This window comes from Carettochelys insculpta, chromosome 1 (genome assembly GCF_033958435.1).
Source record: "Carettochelys insculpta isolate YL-2023 chromosome 1, ASM3395843v1, whole genome shotgun sequence".
In the NCBI taxonomy this organism is placed as follows: Eukaryota; Metazoa; Chordata; order Testudines; family Carettochelyidae; genus Carettochelys; species Carettochelys insculpta.
In genome coordinates this window covers 351,261,817-351,282,855 of record NC_134137.1, presented here as the reverse complement: position 1 = coordinate 351,282,855, position 21,039 = coordinate 351,261,817, and the positions used below count along the sequence as shown (strand labels likewise).

Sequence of the window (21,039 nt, the reverse complement as noted above, 5' to 3'; positions counted from 1 at the left end):
TGATTGTAAACAATGGATCTAGTCACGTGTGCAGGATGGAAACTAGAAGGGTGTAGGTAAGTATAGTGATCAGTAGGTTTTTGGTACAGTGTGGTGCTGATCAGGCCATCCTTGATTAGTACTGTAGCGTCCAGGAAATGTATCTCTTGCATGTTGTAATCGAGGCATAAGTTGATGGTGGGGTGTAGATTGTTAAAGTCTCTGTGGAATTCCTCTAGAGCCTCTGTACCATGGGTCCAAATCATAAAGATGTAATCAATGTATCTTAAGTAGAGGAGTGGTAATAGGGGACGAGAGCTGAGGAATCATTGTTCCAGGTCAGCCATAAATATATTAGCATATTGTGGGGCCATGCGGGTGCCCATAGCAGTTCCACTAATCTGGAGGTTTATACCTCCAGATTAGTGGAACTGCTATGGGCACCCACATGGCCCCACAATACATTGTTTAAAGTCAAGCTCTTAGGTACAATTGCATTTGCTCTGATCCAACTGACAGAGACCAAAAACTACAAGAACTTTACCAAATACTCATAAACCTGAATTACCCACCAGGAGAAGTACAAAAACAAATCGACAGGGCCAGACGAATACCCAGAGACCAGCTACTCCAAGATCGGCCCAAAAAGTCAAGAACAGAACACCACTGGTCATCACCTACAGCCCCCAACTCAGACCACTGCAACGAATTATTAAAGACCTACAACCTAGCCTTAATCAGGATGTCACACTCCAGAAGGCCCTGGGTGACATGTTCTCTCCTACAGACAACCTCCACACCTCATGAGGATCTTCACTAACAGCCACAGTCTATACCCCAGGAATACTAGTCCTGGAACCTTTCCCTGCAACAAAGCCCGCTGCCAGCTTTGTCCACATATCTTCTCTGGAAATACCATCACTGGACCTAACCAGGTTACTCACAGAATCATGGGCACTTTCTTATGCTCCTCTACTAACATCATATATGCTATCATGTGCCAACAATGCCCAGATGCTTTGTATATTGGACAGACTTCTAACTCCCTTAGACAAAGGGTCAATGGGCACAAAACAGACATCAAAACACTCCAGATCCACAAACCAGTTAGTCAACATTTTAATGGAATGGGGCATTCTGTCAATGACCTAAAGGTATGTGTGTTACTGAAAAGGAATTATCGCACCATTTTGGAAAGAGAAACATCTGAGCTGGCTTTTATATTCAAATTCGGCACATTAACACATGGTTTAAATTGTGATGGGAACTTTCTGAGTTACTATAGGGGCTTGTCTGCATACTTGGCTCAATCTAATTCTTGACCTTCCCCCCCACCCCTCCACTCTCTGATTTGCTCACCTTGATTATCTTTTTCTGATTTGTCCTCCTTGCTTACTGTTTTTGGTTCTCTGTGCCTTAAATATTGAGTCTGTTCTGGTCTGGCTATGGTCTGAAGAAGTGGGTCTGTCCCACGAAAGCTTACCTAATAAACCATTTTGCCAGTCTTTAAAGTGCTACTTGACTGCTTTTTGTTTTAATGTAATTTATTAGTTGAGGAGTGTTGTGGGACAGACCCACTTTTTCAGATCTGGAATAACCTGATAAATAATAACTAAATTGATGAGAATTTAACAGAGAGGGAAAAAAAAAGCCTGAGGAATTAGCTAGCTAGGACAGCAGGTGGGGAGCAGAAAGAGGGAAGAAAAATCGTTCCTGCAAGTGTCTATTAAGTTAAGTGGGTTGCCTGGGATCACTACGAATATCAAAGGTGGGGACACTATCTTTGTAATTCGTAAGGTAATTGATATCTGTGTTGAGTCTGAGATGATAAGTATCAGATTTAAGAATCATCTCCAATTCAGATGTCTTGCTTTGTAAGCTGGTGTTTATCTCTTTGATTTAGAATGCAAACGCTCTAAGTTTTGCATGCTGTGACCTGCTAGATTGAAGTGCTCGCTTAAATGTTTCTGTGTATTCAGATTCCTAATGTCTGATTTGTCTGATTCGTTCTAGGGTGAAGTGATTGTTCAGTTTGTCCAATATACATAGCAGAGGGGCATTGATGGCACATGATAGCACATATCACATTGGTGGAAGTGCAGAAATATGAGCCCCCATTGATGTAACTGACGTGGTTAGCTCCAGTGATGATGTCTCCAGTGTAAATATGTGGCCAGAGTTGGCAATGGGCTTTGTTGCAAGGAAAAGTTTCAGGATTAGTGTTCTGTGGTGTGGCATGTGGTTGCTAGTGAGAATTTTTCTGTGGCTAGGAAGTTGTTAAAAGGATAGTTTCCCCACCTTTGATATTCGTAATGATCCCAGGAAGCCCACTTAACAGACACTTGCCGAAATTCTTTTTCTTTGCCCTTCCCCCACCATGTGTCCTATCTAGTTGATTCGTTAGTTTTTATTTCATTTTATTCTGTTCTGTTCATTCTGTTCTTTTCCTCAGTTGTCATTGATTAGGATTTTCCCGATCTGAAGAAGCGAGTCTGTCTCATGAAATCTCATCACCTAATAAATTATATTGTTAATCTTTAAACTGCACCAGGACTGCTTTTTTGTTTTGCGAAGATACAGACTAAGACGGCTACCTCTCTGAGACTATTCCCCTATATGCAATCCCACCAATCCTTGTTTTTTCTCACGAGTGATTGAAGAAGGTAGAGGCCCTCAGTCAGCCTCTGGCCAGAAGACATAACTGCTCTATTAACAAAGGCTGATTTTGCAGCTTTGAAAACCTTCAAGGCTGGGGCTACACTAGAGAGTTTTGTTGACAGAAGGGGCATTCTGTCGATATAACTCAGGGAGCAGCCGTCGACAGATTCTTAACAGAGCTCTGCATTTGCCTTGATAGCATTATTCCTCAAAAATCCGAGGCATAACAATCTCTCGATAGAGTACTGTTCACAGAGGACTTCTGGTTGCTGGGCCGACTTGTTTACAGAGCTGCCATTCTGCTTTCTGGCACCAGAGGGCAGTGCAGTCTGGCAGGTCTCTGTCGACAGAGCAAGTTGTACGTAGATACAATCTGTTGACAGAGGTTCTGTTGAGATTTCCCCATCGAGAGTAACTTCTGTCAATGGATGCTTCTAATGTAGACATAGCCTAAAAGTTTTAATCTTATGTTTATAAAACTTTATAACATATTTCATTTTATGTTATTTACTTAGGCTATGTAATAACATTAATAGTGTAACGATCCTGCATTTTTAATTTTCACAAATCTGCCTTATTTTTAAAATCAGCCTGCAGCTGCCACAGAGTTCCAGCCAAAATATCCCCTTGACCAGATCAACAGATGGCTTTCTAAACGACTTTGCTTTGAATGTGATAGATGTCTCCCGATGTCCACTTAGCATTTTGACAAAAAAAGCTTAGACATTCCTGACCTTAATGTGTTAATAAATTAATGCTAGTTACAGGCAGAAAGAGCTGCATGAAGACTTTTTGAGCCAAAGATAGGAAGGAATATATGCAGAGTCTTCTCATGATCATCCCTAATATGGTTTCTGCAACCCATCCCTGCCAAGAGTTGAACTTGCTTTTAGTTAATCATGATACCTCTGAAGAACATATTTCTTGCTTTTTGGCATACACCAAATGGCATACATTTTTGCAAATGCGCTGGCTATTACCCATGAAAGCTATTATTTTTACTGCTAGCACATTAACCCATTTTATGATGGACCCAAGTTTAATGGGAGGGAAGGGTACAAAATAGATTACATATTGAAAAAAAATTGTGAAGTCATCACACCATTACATTTGTCTACATACTGTACTTATTTACATTTTATTCTGCTTTTACTGCTCTGAATTCTTCAATTTTTTTCTCTGGTTTTAGTTGAGGAAAGCCATATCATCGTAATTCAAAGACCTGACAGTTTTTCTCAGCACTCAAGCACTGAGCTGGTCTAGAGTCATGGTGGACTAGAGGATATTTTTGACCCTTGTTAGAAGAGAGAAGGAGATGATTTAAATCACCTAAAATAATTGATTTAAATTAAGGTACCAAAAAAGTGAAGATTGACTGCACCTAATTTTGGAGTAAGCCCCATTGAATTCCCTTGCACTTCCATTTTTTTAGAAAACAAGCATACAATGGGTTTTCCTGGGGAAAGCTGAATTATGCTGAAATGAAATAGAAAATAGTTTTTTGGTATGACCATTATGGTCTGTTGCCAGGATGTTCCAAAATAATAGGCATGTATTATGTAGTATAAGAACATGACACTCAATGTCAGCTGGCAACTCAACATTTCTCTTACTGCAGCTTTGTGTACTGTATACTTGAGTGATAGATTCTGAACTTAGTTAAGTAATTAAACAAGCCATAAGGATTAGTTAAGCTAAACTTTTATTTCTAGCAACATTCAACACATCAACCATCTTGAGGGTTTACTTGTCAAATCACACTTATACTTGTCAAATCACACTTATATTAAAAGGCATAGAAAAAGTCTTGAAGATTTTCATTGTAAAGTCTTTGCATTGTAAAGACTTTGCGTTGTAAAGTTAATTATTTAAATTACTACTAACCCGTTGAGCCATTCAACAAAATGCACACCTTCATCCAAATCATTTTCTCCTAATAAGCAGTTTTCCTTATGTGGTTTCATTCTTGCAGCTCGGCCCTGCATCATCTTCTTGAATTGCTTATACTTGTCTTGTTTTCGTTTTTTTTACCCAGGGAATGATCAATCAGGGCTGTGGAGGGCGGGAGAGCGGGGGAATGGCAAGACCCATGTGCCAGCAGAGAAGGCCCAGGGTTGCAGCAGCTCTGCCTGCCAGTGTGTAGGTGTGTGTGACACGCCCCTTGCCCCAGCACGGTTGGCAGCTGGGCAGGGGCCAGGGAGCATACAGTGAGCAGGCCAGAGGCTGCCAGGCAGGGCAATGGAGTGAGTGCACTGCCCCCCACCCCAGCCCCCTCTCTTTCCCGGCACAGGCAGGGAGGAGATCTCCAGAGCTGCTGCTGCAGCAGAAGTACCGCTGCGTTCCCTGCCCCTGCCTGACCCTCTACTTTCCCTCTTCCTCTGCAGCCCCACCATGAACCCCTTCACTCCCTGTCCAAATCTGAGTGGGGAGGGTGTGAGGTGGCACATGGCTTGTGGGGGGAGCGGAAACTGCAGCCAGAGCATGCAGTGCTGGGGGGCAGTAGTGGGGGGGGAGGGAAAAGGAGTGCAGTAACATGGGAGGCAGGTGTGGCATGAGTGGGTGGGTGGGCGGCAGGTGGCTGTGAGCCTGGGGGTGCTCTGTGGGGAAGAGGTAGTCATGCATGGGGAGGTGGTGATGTGAGGGAAGGACAGGTGTGTGTAGGGCTGACATTGAGAAGAGGGGGATATGGGGAAGTGGTGATGGAGAAGATGGGGCATAGGGAGAGGGTTGTATGGGAAACTGTGCGGAGGCTGGAGTGTGGGGAGAGGGATAGTTGTATGGGAGCAGTGCTGAGGAAGGGGCAGTTGGGGGCTAGGGGAGCAGTGGTGGACTGGGCTGAGGTGTTGGGGGAGAAGACAGCAGCATATTTTCATTTTCAGTGAGGGTACAAGGAATGGAAAAAGCACACAGAGGTGTGTGCTTTGCGTATAACTGCATTTCTAGCTGGGCTCCAGTCAGTTTGCAGATGTGTTCATGACCTTAGGGAATGGGAGTAGAACGCAGGATCCAGAGAGTGAGATTGGACAGTGAATCATCACTCCCAAGAAAGATGGAGCTAGGATGCAGCAGGAGAACCCTTTTCACCCCAAACTCCACTGTTAATGAAGGAGAACAAAGAAGCAGAAATGTATCACTTTAAAGACTAACAAAATGATTATTCGGTGATGAGCTCTCAGTGTCGTGGGACAGACCCACTTCTTCAGATCAATTTCATTTCAAATACAGACTAACATATATAGTACAGAGGACCAAAAAGAAAAAAAAATTGAAATAAAAACTGACAAATCAAATAGGATAGAAGGAAGCGAGTGAGAAGCGAGGGGATGTTAATTGTCCTGTCTGAGATAATTACGAGTATCAAAGGAAGGGAAGCAGTCCTTGTAATGAGGTAGTTGATGTCTCTGTTCATACCACGTGTTAATGTGTTGAATTTGAATATGTACTCTAACTCACAAATCTTTCGCTCTAATCTGTTGTTAAATTCTCTGTGTTACAGGACATAAATTCTCAGGTCTTTAACAGAATGGCCCACTCCACTGAAGTGTTCAGTAACAGGCTTGTGTGTATTGTTTCTTGCTGTCTGCTCTGTGTCCATGTATTCTTTGGCGAAGGTTTTGCCGAGACGGTCCAATGTATATGGTGGCAGGGCATCGTCGGCACATAATAACATATATAACGGTGCTGAAAGTGCACAAGAATGTGCCTTTGATCTTGTAACTAACATGATTAGGTCCCGTGATGGTATGCCCAGAATAAATATGTGGACAAAGTTGGCAGCGGAGTTTGTTGCGGGGAGAAGTTCCAGGATTCGTATTACTGTGGTGTAGTCTGTGATTGCTGGTTAAAATCTTTCTCAGGTTAGGAGGCTGTTGATAGGAAAGGGCAAGCCTGTCAGCTAGAGCCTTCTGGAGTGTAGTTTCCTGATTCAGAATAGGTTGTAGATTTTTAATGATGCATTGCAGGGGTTCGAGTTGGGGGCTATAGGTGATGACAAGTGGAGTTCTGTTGTTGATCTTCTTAGGCCTATCTTGAAGTAGCTGGTTTCTGGGTATTCGTCTGGCCCTGTCAATTTGTTTTTTCACTTCTCCCAGTAGGTAGTTCAGGTTCATACATACTTGGTAGAGGTCTGGTAGTTTTCAGTCTCTAGCACTGCTATGGGCACCTGCATGGCCCCACAGTACACTAACATTTTTATGGCCGACTTAGAACAACAATTCCTTAGCTCTAGTCCTGTTACCCGTCCTCTACTTATGCTACATCGATGGCATCTTTATCATTTGGACCCACAGTAAAGAGACTCTGGAAGAATTCCACAGAGATTTTAAAAACCTGCATCCTACCATCAAGCTCAGCTTTGACTACCTCACCGGAGAAATACATTCCCTGTATACCACAGTACAAATCACTGATGGCCACATTGACACCATCCTCTACTGGAAACCCATTGATTCTTACACTTACTACGTGCCTCCAGCTTCCATCCAGCTCACAGCACACGATCCATCATTTACAGTCAAGCCCTTAGATACAGTCACATCTGTTCTGACCTTACTGCCCGAGACTGAAAACTACAACCAAGTACCGACTAACACGGGCTACCTCTCTCTTACTATTCAGTGAAGAAGCAGGTCTCCTGTACTGAATGAGCATGTAGCACCACTCAAGTATAGTGAACCTGGATACAGAGCAGTGAAACACAAACTGCAGGGCCAAAACTCATGACAACAGCAGGTGAATGGCAACCCTAATGGGGTGGGGGTGGGGTTTAAACAGTGTCACTGGAGGGGCCACTGCTGCAAGGCTAGATGGTTACATGATGCAATGCCCTTCTTTGCAGTGCTGCCAACCTGTAGGGGGCTCATGTGACAACCCTCACTTCTACCCTCCCCCCCCCCCGCCCCTGCTGCCTAGGAGTGGCCTCTTTTTTGAAAGTGTGAATATGGTAACCTTATCTGAGACCTAATCAGCACAGATCACTTCTCCAGTTTGTCCAGATCATTTTGAATTTTGACCTGTCCTCCAAAGCACTTGCAATGCCTCCCAGTTTAGTATCATCTGCAGATTTGATAAATGCACTCTGTGTGTCATTATCTAAATAATTTATGAAGATATTGAACAGACCTGGCCCCAAAACTGACCCCTGCACCCAACTGGTCATTCCCTTCCAGCATGTCTGTGAACCATTAATAACTACTCTTTGAGCAATTATCCAACCAGGTAGTCACGTGATAGTAGCTCCATCTAGATTACATTTCCCTAGTTTATAGATAAGGTCATTTGATACTGTATCAAATACTTTATTGAACACTAGGTATACCGCATCCACTGCTTTCCCTTTATCCACAAGGCTTGTTATCCTAGCAAATTAGTGGAGAGCTTTCTCTGTGTAAGTTGTTTCTGTGGCAAACTGCCCCAGGCATTTCAGAACGCCTACAGACTTACTCGGCTTTTGGTGGAGTTGAAGTTGATTTGTAAGTCCCTTCTAAAATGACAATCAAATCTGCTTCTGCTTAAATTCTAAAGTAAATAGTCTTTCTATGAATATTTAGTTTAACTCTCCAGGCAGGTTCAGTCATCAAGTGATAGATACAAGAATTAATGGCTGTTGATTATCTGTAATCATGGCTTGCTGAACTAAAATGAGACAGGTAACAGCTGCAAAACCTCCATATTTCTACATTTATTACATATTTCACCTTCTGTTGGACACAGATGATGAAGTGGGTCTTTGCCCTCGAAAGCTTATGCTCCAAAATATGTGTTAGTCTGTAAGGTGCCACATGTCTTCTTGTTGCTCTTGATCTATGACATTTTCTATGCCATATACGTTTATTGTGGAAGGCTTTGTGGACTGCCTGGAATCTGCCCCTCTTGGCCTTTGTGGTTATGGGATAATTACTTTTATAATTCATGCTGTTCGTTTACAGATTCCAAATGATTTTCTTTCTTTTCATGTTATCAGGTTTGTTCTGCTCTTTCACAAGTTCAGTCTACTTTGCTATTTGGCTTGCTGAGTTTAGGGTTAAATCTGTCTTAAATTTTAGTTGCTGGCAATGGTTCCTGTCTGCATGACCTATAATTAGCACCTCTCTGACGTTTGTCCATTCCCCAAAAATCAGTTTTTGGCCAATGCGTACAAAACTCTTCCAAAAGATTGAATATTTTCTCTTGGCTCTTGAGTTCTCTGGCAACAGCATGCTCTTAAATAAACCACATTTCTCTGATGTATAAAGTAAGAATCAAAAATAACCAGAACCCTTTCATAGTTATCTTTGTAACTATGATACAGTAAAGGCAAAAGATTTCAAGATATGTGCTGCATGCTTTCCCATAGCATAAATTATGGAGAATATCTGAGTATTTTCCATTTCTTTATGGGAGTCTGTAGCCATTCAAAATCTTGCAAAATACTGTTTCCAGTCTCTCCATTGTGAAGGTTTATCAACATGGAAGCTCTCTGGGGAACTAAGTGGCATACTGATGAAGTTGTTCTGATTGTCAACTTCATATTGATGAAGTTGCTTTCTTGTTCTTCTGTTTGCATCCTTTATTGCTGCTTTCCTTCTATTTCTGGCATAAATTTACTTTGACACCATTTCATGGAAACCTTGTGCATGGTAGTTTGCAGGAATGCTACTACTAGCAAGTCAGGATTCTGTACCAGATACGGAGTAGTCATGGCTTCCTTCTCAGGGCTTGTCTATACTTACCAGAGCCTCGACTCTCTGGAGGTTGATCTTTTGGGGTCCCATTTAGTGGCCCCACTAAATTGAATGCTCGGGGTGGCCCCATTCGTAGTCATGAGGAGTAAGGAAAGTTGATGGGAGAGTTTCTCCTATTGATTTTCTGCACTGTCCCCACCACAGCAGGTCAGTGTAAGGTATATAGACTCCAACTGCACAGTTCACATAGATGGAGTTGCATATCTTACATTGATTTTCTCCCCTAGTGTAGACCTGGCCTCAGAGATACATACATTTTGTTCACTATAAGATCCTTTCATATATTGCCAGGTATGAGTATTGTATGTTCAGATAAGTTATTTTACAGAGCACCACCTAGTGAGTCAACAATATAACTTGGTTGATATTCCATTAACTCCATGGAAAGGAAAAAACGAAGGGGACTGGGTACAAGGGAAGAAGTAGCAAGCTTTAAATGCCAGCATCTCATCCTCTTGGCTCTTCTGCAGCCTTTTGTTGTCTAACAGACACCTTCCACTGTAAGAACAAGTGGTTAGACCAGCGGTGTCCAATAGGAATTCAAAGATTGTCACACTTGTGGTTGTTGTCTTTCCATATTCACCGCATATTATACAAGGCTTTTTAGAGCCAGGCATCGCCAGTGCCACTACCCAGACATTCTAATTCAATGCAGACAGCACACCATAGCTGCTGGAGCTGCATCCAGGGCCACTGCCTCTGCTGCCACCACATGCTTCTCCCATCAAGCAGTGGGGCAAGTGGCGGATGGCACTCTTTGCATGCGCCTCTCAGGAGGAGTCTTGTTTAAAGGCTCCAAGAGCTGCATGCAGCTTGAGAGCCTCAGGTTGGCCACCCCCGTATTCACCGCAGCGTAGTGTGAGATTTGGTACACGTGGTGAGTGGTAAACCTATTGGACTCCCCTGTCTTAGACCCTGCAATGAAATCCAAGTGGAAGGATTCTTGGAGAATCGTATTGAACTCAAGAAACCCTTTGCAGGACTGAGGCCTAGAACAGGGGTATTGACCAGCTCCTGGTTTTAATTACATTACAGAAATAGAGTCTGAAGTGGCTGCTGGATCACAGATCTCTACAAAAAGGACACCTGGACTGAAGAAAGACCAGTGTGTCCAGGATATTAAAATTAGTAATAAAAACATTTTAAAAGATGTATACTACTTTCTTCTGTTATTTCTCTAAAAACTATTTTGCATAGTTTTAAAGGGTTTAATGCTATGGATTTAGGAAAAATCTTCTATTTGTTGTAAAAGCTTTTACATTGACTAACCTCACTTTAATAGCAAGAGATTTTGCAATGGTGTGTTGAAGCTAATTTCCTTTTTTCTTATGCCTCAGAGTGCACTTGAGGTGTGTAACTATGTCTTAATATTGAAGAGGCTCTTGTAGCTTATCATTATAGGCACACATACCGAGCAAGGGGTTAGAACATCTGATTTGAACATCTTTTCCAGAAAAAGTAACACCTCATAATCCGGAAAGCAACATGATTCACAAGTATCCTGCTGTTTGACTGATTCACTACACTAAGATCACAAAATTACCTTTAGTATGGAAGTTAGTCTTACATGCCTGCAGGAAGCCTTCTGAAGCTTGAGTGAGGAATACAAATTTTTTAATACAGTGGACTGGAAAAATATTTTGTTGTGATGGGTAAATGGTTGTGACCATCAGCATGGCATCCCAATCTACAGCCAGTTAAATTACTGGAAACACATCAGTACTTCTCTTAATGCTACCCACTGAGTGACCCATACTAATAAAAAGATTTGAGAGAGATATTTCAACCACTCAGTGCAAAATTAGTTACATGAAATATAAAAGCACCCAAATAGCTCATTACATGTTCTGTATTTTGCCATGTAATCAGATGACCAAGCTTTTACAGAGTCAGGTCATATATTTCAATAACCAGTATGATCCAGAGTTACTTAACAGATTGATATGTACTGAACTCCAAAGATGGCACAATAGTGTGCATTTTTTAAAACATTGCAAATGGTAAGCATGTAAAACTTTAAGAGGGGGAATATAGTGGGATATTAATCTGTATTATACTGTTTAGTCACTAGATGGCACTATTTGTAAAATACCTTTATCTGAGCATAGAACAGCTATATTTGGAAGTTTATTAAGGGATCTACTAATGAGCAGACCTGGTATGCCTGTCTCTCAACTGAGAAGGAAGCTTTGTGATCTGTCCATAGGTGGTACAGCAGCCTGACCTGCTTGGTGGTAGAATCATAGAATCACAGGGTTGGAAGGGACCTTAGAAGGTAATCCAGTCCAGCCCCCTGCTTCAGGCAGGACCAACCCTAACTAAGTCATCATAGACAGGACCTTGTCAAGCTGAGACTTAAAAACCTCTAGGGATGGTAGCAGCTCTGCAATCTATCATGAGCCAGGCATATGTGACGGTATAGACTTTCTATTTTTAAGCTGAGCTGAGAGTTCTGAAACTTCTTATAATTAAGGTTTAAATAATAGCTAACTTACAAAAAGAATTTGGGCGTTCCTGTAGCACTGCCAAAAGGATGGAAGAGGAGGAAAAGACAGTAATTTCGATGGCTGCAGGAATTTTGTTACATTTTAGTGATGAGGTGCCATCTGTGCTAATGAGAGGTAGTACGTATCAGAGAGGTAGCCGTGTTTGTCTGTAGCTTCGAGAGCAACAAGAAGTCTTGTGGTGCCTTATAGACTAATAGATATGATTGGTAGTGCATTGCTATAACGTCATCAAATGGCTCAGGCATACATTTAGCATGGGGCTTCCCCTTTGGACACTGTTTGTTCTGTACCTGAATGGTGCATTTCATTTAAATAAACTCCAACTCCTCTTCTTGTCCCTGTCCCAAAATTATCTTTAAATTTAATTAACCATATATAACCAAAAGCTGTTAGCTGCTTGTTTCTCTCTTCACCATCATTATCAACAACCATGGGCTCAGTGCTCATTGGTGTCCAATGCCTCCCTCACTATTTCATTCCATCGTTCCCTGTCCAGTGTGACGTGGCTTAGTTTCTGTAGACTAGCTCTGCACTAATCTATTATATCGTCTACCCTGTCTCTGTGGGGTCTGCCTCTCCTATTCGAACTGTACATTTTGCCAATACCAGGGTCTTGAGTTTTCACTCATCATTCATTCTACATATGTGCCTGAATAGCAGTAACTTCCATTGTATAACTTTCTGCAGTAGGTTCTATTTTGGCTGTATCTTCCTATATGATTCCTCATTGTTGATCTTCTGCATCCATCCTAGTCTCAGGATCTTTCTATAACAACTCCTCTTGAATGCCAATACCCTTCTCTTCAGGTCTTACATTATTACCTATGCCTCACATCCGTACAACATGCTGCTGAAAACACACGTTTTCAAGACTCTCACCTCCGTTTCTAATCGCTTTGCTTTTGCAGATCTTACCCATCGTCTTCAAACTTGCTCTTGCTTTCACTATTCTAGGAGCTATTTCCTTCTTACAATCTATATCATACGTCATATTGCTCCCCAGATGCATAAACTTTTCTACGTTCTCTAGTTAATCACATCTGCACTGATCTTTCATCATATTTCCTTATCTCCAGATACCATTGTCTTTGTTTTATCCACGTTCGTAATCAGCATGTACCACTTCCCTGCCTCATTTAACACCTGTACCCGTCTCACTAGGTTCTCTTCATCTTCCTCAATGATCACCATATAATCCATGAACCTCAAGATGTTAACTTTCATCCCGTGCACCAATATCCCTTCTGCCTGTTCCTTGATGTTGTCCATTGCTTTCTCTAAGTGCTTGATGAAGATACTCTGTAATATTGGATCTCCTTGTTTTGTACCTCTACTCATTCTAAACCAACTGCCCAACGCTCCACACATTCTCATCACTGCCTCTGCATTGTCACTGATGTTCTTCAATAACTGTGTCAGTCTGCTATCCACTCCATATGACTCCAACAACGCCCAAGTCACTTTCTGACTTATACTGTCAAATGCCTTCTGAAAATCAATGAAGCTTGTTTCTCTCTGCCAGAAAATATTTTTGTTCCCTGGAAACTATACCACACATTTGTGTAATACGTTCAGATTTTCTGGTTAGATACAGTCATCTGCTGTTGATATGCCCTGACGTTCTGTTTAATTCCTATTTTTCAACTTTTAAAAAAGTATGATGTTGTTTTCTTGCTCCAAAATTATATGTTTGGAAGCATTCTGTAATTTATAGAATCAATTCATGGAAGCTTTTAGCCACATTATGATAAAGCAAGAGACAACCATGTGTTAGCCAGAATATTACACTTTATATTTCTGATACAATATTTCAATGCAGTGGTATGAATTGCTCCTTTTAAATTATTTCAAGCTTCACAAGTCTTTTTCTTTATCCCATATGAGACAGCTACAGTTCAGAGAACTGTCATACAGCAGTGTTCCCTGGAAGCTGAGCACTTGGGCGATCCACCCAGGTGAGGTTTCAGGTGCTGCCCAGACCAGTGTTTCCCAAATGGTGTTCTGTAGAACTCCAGGGTTCGACAAAATGAAAATAAGGGTTATGCAAGAAAATTCCGTTACAACAGCTGACTCCTCTGCAGCTCCCTGCTGCCGCTGAAACAGTAGAACTATACTTAGTTGGTTTAATGGCCATCAGGGTGGGGAGAGGGAGCCATCTGTTAAACCAACTAAATATATTTCTATTATTTTGGTGGCAGCAGGGCAGGGAGCCACAGAGAGCCTCTCACTCACCTTGCTAGCTGAGTGGCCACACCCCTCCGGTGCGTGTAACTCGGCTAACCCCTGCCAGTGGAACGCTTCCATGCCAGCCTTCCTTCTGCTGGGCACATGTGGTTGCCCACCAGAGGCTCCCCAGCCAGTGCCACAGATGGGTTAATCCTGGGGCTGAAGGGGTGGGTTTGCAAGAAGGGGTGAGGGAGATTCAGGGATGGGGGGGCAGATTTGAGGCCTGAGGTGGATAAAGCCTGAAGATGGGGGCAGTGTTTGAGGGCTGAGGGCGGGGGTAGAAGCTGGGAGTGGAGTTCAGCAAAAGTCTTTTGAGTTGAAAGGGTTCCATGGCTAAATAAAGTTGGGAAACTCTGGCCCAGACAATTAGCAGAATGCCCCAAAGCCACTCATAGTGGGGCAACATGTGTTTCCTTTGGTGGTGCACATGTACACATGCCTTGGTGCACAAAAGAAAACCATTTCCACCCATGGATGGAAAAAATTAGAGGGAACACTGTCGTACAGTAAATGTTAAATTCTGCTAAATGTAAATGAAATTCAATACCCATATGTGAGCATGGGGCTGATTTTTTCATGAGGCAGAGAACAATTACAGTTTCCTTTAAAGCCAAGGAGAGTTGTGATGGTACAGCATCAGGCCCTTATTTGTTAATCGAAGCTTTTACTACATTGCTAATGATTGTCATGTATCTGTGTAGATTATAAATGTCTGACTCTATTTAATTAGAACTCAGTTTTGTGTGGTACACTACCAGCTTGTTTTCCCTTGAACTGAACCTGGGAGAGAGAGTGTGTGTGTGTGTGTGAATATATATTTGCTCATATTTTTGTTATCTTTAGTTCGGCTTAGAAGATGTTTGATAAAAAAAAATCTGTGATTTATTTCATTATATGAAACTCATTTTTTAAATTATTTTCCATATTGTGAATCTGTCAATATTCACAAAAACACAGTAATTATTATTACTTCCCAGTGCCTGTGTCCATCTGCCTCAGATAACCATTCTCTAGATCTCATTAGCAGCATAACAAAAGTGCTGTTGTTTGTTTTCTGAGGTTGGAAGTCAGAGAGCTAGCACTTACTGTTTCTTGTCTGATTTATTATATACTGTACTTTGATGTTTCGTGACTAAAACGAATATAGTGTACAGTTTTGTAAGTTTAATTCCACACTTTTCTTGTAGGTGTGGCTTCTATGACAGTACCGGTATACATCGCAGAGGTCGCTCCACCCCACTTAAGAGGCAGATTAGTTACCATTAATACCCTCTTCATCACAGGAGGGCAGTTCTTTGCAAGTGTTGTTGATGGAGCCTTCAGCTACCTCGCAAAGGATGGATGGAGGTTTGTAAATCTTACATTTAAAATGAAAATTGGGTTGTCATGACTTGGGAAGGAATTAGATCCGTGGTCTCCAAATTGTGGGAGATGCATCTTACACCCAGACTCCTGTTTGTGCACCCCTGTTGTTACCTGGGGCTTTCAGAACACAAAATAGTTCTAAGTTAAGTTTCACTCCAGGCAATGTCAAGAATATATCAGTTGGAATACAGTAGTTCTGTCTGATTAAAGATCAGTACAAATAAGTGTGCTCTTATTTAATACTACAGTTTATTAGCTATTAATACCACACACAGGTGAAAGCAATTGATTTGGGACATTACTGATATACAGGTTGAACATCTCTAATCCAGATCTCTCTCCTTGGCAGCATCTGTAATCCAGCATAATTCTAGTTAGCTGGACGCCCACTTATCATGGGTGTGGCCAAGATCCCGGTGGTCCCATAAAGTTTGTTTCCAGCCCTGCAGTCTTGGTTCTTAGTGTTCTGTGCTGTTATTTAGCTCTAATTTACCCCTTAAATGTCTTCTAAGAGCCCAGTAAGCAGTGGAAGTGTTGGTAATGTGCTAGACAATGTTGGTCTCCTGTAGTCTGGCAAATTGTCGCATCCGGCATTGGTCAGGTCCCCAGGGTGCTGGACTAGAGAGGCTCAACCTGCATTAGCACAGGATGACATGGCTTTGAGTGATCACCAGACAGACTTCTAGGGACCTTCTTTCCATCCAGCTGATGGGGAGTTTAGGTGTCAGCACCTTTCCTGAAGAAAAGCTCCCTTGGATTGCTCTGAAGCCTTTACTTTTACATAATCTTTAATAACTAACTCTAACAAAATACTTAACCTATAGTAGTAATTCCTAGTAGGTCAGCATAATAACCTCTGCTGGGTCACTAATTCTCCTAATTTCAGTAAATGACTCCTCTCAAAACATTGTCAGTTTTTCTAGGCATAAGAACAATATGTCAGGGCCTCCTAAAATCAAGGACACTACTCATTCATTTTCCTCTGTAACTTTCTTTCCCATCTTCTCATTCCTATTACCAAACTACAGCCATACAGCTATCTGACTTTGTCTCACAAAGACTTAAGATTATGCCTAGTTATGTGATGTTTGGTCTTTAGCTGCCAGTGTCTGAACATATAAAATAGCTGACTGTGGCACGGTCAAGTTCTGAGGTACACACAGGAATGTCAAATTGTGGGACAACACGAGGAGCCCCAGCTCCTGACTAAATTCCTGGGGGGGTGGGGGTGGAGATGAGTAAAACGAAGCACGATGTGAAAAGTTTGGAGACTGCTGAGCTAGACAGATAATCAAAATAAATCTAAATTTGTTGATAAGTACCATAGTTCATGTTTATAAAGCAGAGCTATTTGTTTGTATCTGCCTACTGCCATGCCCAATATCCTTCTCTCACTAGAAACATCAGTGTATCTAAACACTCTGCTCCCCCCAATATTTTGATTACAGTGTCCCCCAAAATAAAATTGTCACCCACGACTCAGAAATTATAGTAATCTCCAGCCATTCCATTTGAAACTCTTAGGTGGGGGCTTTTTCAGGCGGCGGTTATAACTTATGAACCTCTCCATCAAATGACCCTAAATGCTGCTAATAAATGCTGCATGAAACCCCTAAGAGGCATGCCAAATTTCATATGAGACAACTCATAATTTTATTTCAGAGCACTTACAAGAGTCAAATTTAAAGCTATATGCCGTAGGGTTTCAGTTCCTGCTATGTCATATAATGATGGGAGTGGAATCCCTATAGCCATTTTCTTTATTAATCCATGCACAATGTAGAGAAATGTAAATTGTCTTAAATACTCATTAGTTTGGGCCCCATGAATATTTTATAGGTGCCATGCACTGCCTTGAGTAAAACAAGTCATTTTTTGACCTGCTTCACATCAATAGATTGCTCTCCAATTCTGCGGCTGGGGAGGGTGAACTGCCTCCAAGAATTTAATTTAATTTAAAAAAAAGCTGCTTTTTTGGATCCTCTGTCTCCAATGAGTGAGTGGGCTTAACTGTTTGAATTTGAACTGCCATTTTGATTTCAGGAGGGTGAGTTTCAGTTTCAGCTTCAGCTTCTGTGGCAGTTGGGACTGCGTGCCTGACCTTTGTTCCCTTGATTGCCTTGAACAGCCTTCCCCTGTGTGACTCACAGCGGGGAGGGCCTGACCCAAGCCAGCAGGCTTTAAAAGCCAGAGATGCAAGGGCGACCAGGGGAGCAAAGCGGACAGGGAGCTGCAGACAGGGCACTTTAAGAGGGAGTTTGACAGAGGGAGGCCTACGATGGTTAGGAAGACCCGCAACACCTGTGCCAACACTACTACTGTCTCCTCCACCTGTGCCTGTAGCCAGACAGACTGCCTGACCATGGATGCCTCTACCCAGATCCTGGTGTGGCTTTGTGGGGACTGTGGCTTGCAATTCCCACTCACTGATATCCAGGCTGGGGGGACCATCCAGTGTGAAAGGTGCCTGCTGGTGGACTCTTTCAGACAGCAGGTGGGAGAGGTACAGGAGGAGGTAGCCAGGTTGAGGAGTATCCAACTCCATGAGCAGTTCCTGGGTAGTATTCATGTGGAGACAGCTGAAGTAACTATCCCAGTACACAGGACAGCTGATAAACCACTGGTGGAGGAGGAGATAGATCAGGGTGGACACTGGCAGCTTGTTACTTCTGGCAGTAGGCAGTGTTCCACCCCTGCTCAGAACCCTCCCACCGTGGTACTAGGAAACCGTTATGATGTACTTGATACAGGAGACAGAGAATCATCCCGTACAGCAGAGGAGAAGCCTCGTACCCCCAAAGCTGGGAAGTCTGCCACCACCACTGCAAGGAGGAAACATAGAGTAGTGGTGGTTGGGGACTCTCTTCTGAGGGGAACGGAGACACCAATCTGTTGCCCTGACATTTCATCTTGGGAGGTATGTTGCCTTCTGGAGGCCCGTATCTGAGATGTTTGGAGGCGTTGTGGAGGATTATCCGGCCCTCTGACTACTATTCCATGCTTCTCATCCATGTGGGCATGAATGATACTGTGAGCTGTGACACTGAGCAGGGTGAGTGACTTCAGGGCTCTGGGGGCACGGGTGAGGGAGTTTGGGGCGCAGGTGGTATTCTCCTCAAACCTGCCTGTCAGTGGTAGGGGCCCAGGCAGAGACAGGTGCATCCTAGGGGTGAATGCCTGGCTTTGAAGATGTTGTCGCCAGGAAGGCTTTGGCTTCCTCAACCACAGGATGCTATTCCAGGAAGGACTGCTGGGCAGGGATGGCGTTCACCTTTCGAGGAGGGGAAAAACTATTTTTGGACACAGACTGGCTAACCTAGTGAGGAGGGCTTTAAACTAGGTTCGACAGGGACAGGGGAGCAAAGCCCACAGGTAAGTGAAGAACATGGAAACCTGGGAGATGGGTCAGAAGTGGGAGGCAGCACGGACAACAATGTCAGAGTGAAAAGAGGGTCAGGGCGAAACAAGGAGGCAAGATCAAATCAATGTCTTAGATGCTTACATACAAATGCAAGAAGTATGGGTAATAAGCAGGAAGAACTGGAAGTGCTAATAAGTAAATATAACTATGACGTTGGCATCATGGAAACTTGGTGGGATAATACATATGATTGGTATGTTGGTATTGAAGCGTACAGCCTGCTTAGGAAGGATAGACAGGGAAGAAAGTGGGGAGGTGTTGCCTTATATATTAAAAATGTACACGCTTGGACTGAGGTGGAGATGGACGTAGGAGATGGACGTGTTGAGAGTCTCTGGGTTAGACTAAGAGGGGAAGAAACAAAGGTGATGTCCTGCTAGGAATCTACTACTGGCCAGCTTACCCACATGGAAGAGGTGGATGAGACCTTATTTAAACAACTAACAAAGTAATGCAGGGCCCAGGATTTGGTGGTGATGAGGGACTTCAACTATCTAGATATATGTTGGGAAACTAATACAGCAGGGCACAGACTATCCAGTAAGTTCTTGGATTGCATTGGAAACAATTTTTTATTCCAAAAGGTTGAAAAAGCTACTGGGGGGAAGCTGTTCTAGATTTGATTTTAACAAATAGGGAGAAATTGGTAGAGAATTTGAAAGTGGAAGGCAGCTTGGGTGAAAGTGATCATGAAATCATAGAGTTCACATTTCTAAAGAGGAAGGGAAAACAACAAAATAGAGATAATGGATTTCAGGAGTGCAGATTTTGGTAAACTCAGAGAGTTGGTTGGTAAGGTCCCACGGGAAGCAAAACTGAGGGGAAAAACAGCTGAGGAGAGTTGGCAGTTTTTCAAAGGGACATTATTAAGGGCCCAAAAGCAAGCTATCCCGCTGCATAGGAAAGATAGAAAATATGGCAAAAAGCCACCTTGGCTTAACCAGGAGATCTTGCATGATCTCAAAATAAAAAGGGAATCATATAAAAATGGAAACAAGGACAAATTACAAAGGTTGAATATAGGCAACCAACACAAGAATGCAGGAGTAAGATTAGAAAGGCTAAGGCACTAAATGAGCTCAAAGGAGCTACAGGCATAAAGGGAAACAAGAAGGCTTTTTATCAATACATTAGAAACAAGAGGAAGACCAGGGACAGGGTAGGGCCATTGCTCAGTGAGGAGGAAGAAACAGTAACAGGGAACTTGGAAATGGCAGAGATGCTTAATGACTTCTTTGTTTCAGTCTTCACTGAGAAGTCTGATAAAGATTTGCCTAACATAGTGAATGCTAGTGGGAAAGGGGTGGAGTTAGAAGTTGAAATAAAAAAAGAGCAAGTTAAAAATCACTTAGAAAAATTAGATGTCTGCAAGTCACCAGGGCCTGATGAAATGCATCCTAGAATATGCAAGGAGCTGATAGAGGAGGTATCTGAGCCATTAGCTATCATCTTTGGAAAATCATGGGAGACAGGAGAGATTCCAGAAGACTGGAAAAGGGCAAATATCGTGCCCATCTATAAAAAGGGGAATAAGAATAACGCAGGAAACTACAGGCCAGTCAGCTTAACTTCAGTGCCAGGAAAGATAATGGAGCAGGTAATTAAAGAAATCATCTTCAAGCACTTGGAAGGTGGTAAGGTGATAGGGAACAGCCAGCATGGATTTGTAAAGAACAAATCATGTCAAACTAATCTGATAGCTTTCTTTGATAGGATAACAAGCCTTATGGATAGGGGAGAAGCGGTAGGTGTGGTATACCTAGACTTTAGTAAAGCATTTGGTACAGTCTCGCATGATATTCTTATCAGAAAACTAAGCAAATACAACTTAGATGAGGCTACTATAAGGTGGGTGCATAACTGGCTGGATATCCATACTCAGAGAGTAGTTCTTAATGGTTCTCAATCCTGCTGGAAAAAGTATAACAAGTGGGGTTCCGCAGGGGTCTGTTTTAGGACTGGTTCTGTTCAATGTCTTCATCAACGATTTAGAGATTGGCATAGAAAGTAAGCTTATTATGTTTGCAGGTGATACCAAGCTGGGAGGGGTTGCAACTGTTTTGGAGGATAGGGTCATAATTCAAAATGATCTGGATAAATTGGAGAAATGGTCTGAGGTAAACAGAATGAAGTTTAATAAGGACAAATGCAAAGTGCTCCA

The 21,039-nt window shown here is 42.5% G+C and overlaps 1 protein-coding gene across 2 annotated transcripts in view; it reads left to right on the top strand.

Moving 5' to 3' along the window:
- The window catches only part of SLC2A13 (solute carrier family 2 member 13), a 387,637-nt gene that overhangs the window by 80,023 nt on the left and 286,575 nt on the right, over window positions 1–21,039 (top strand). For both annotated transcript variants that reach the window (XM_075016269.1, XM_075016277.1), the window contains exon 2: window positions 15,280–15,439. In XM_075016269.1, the coding sequence (XP_074872370.1) occupies window positions 15,280–15,439 (160 nt within the window). The remainder of the gene's footprint in view (window positions 1–15,279; window positions 15,440–21,039) is intronic.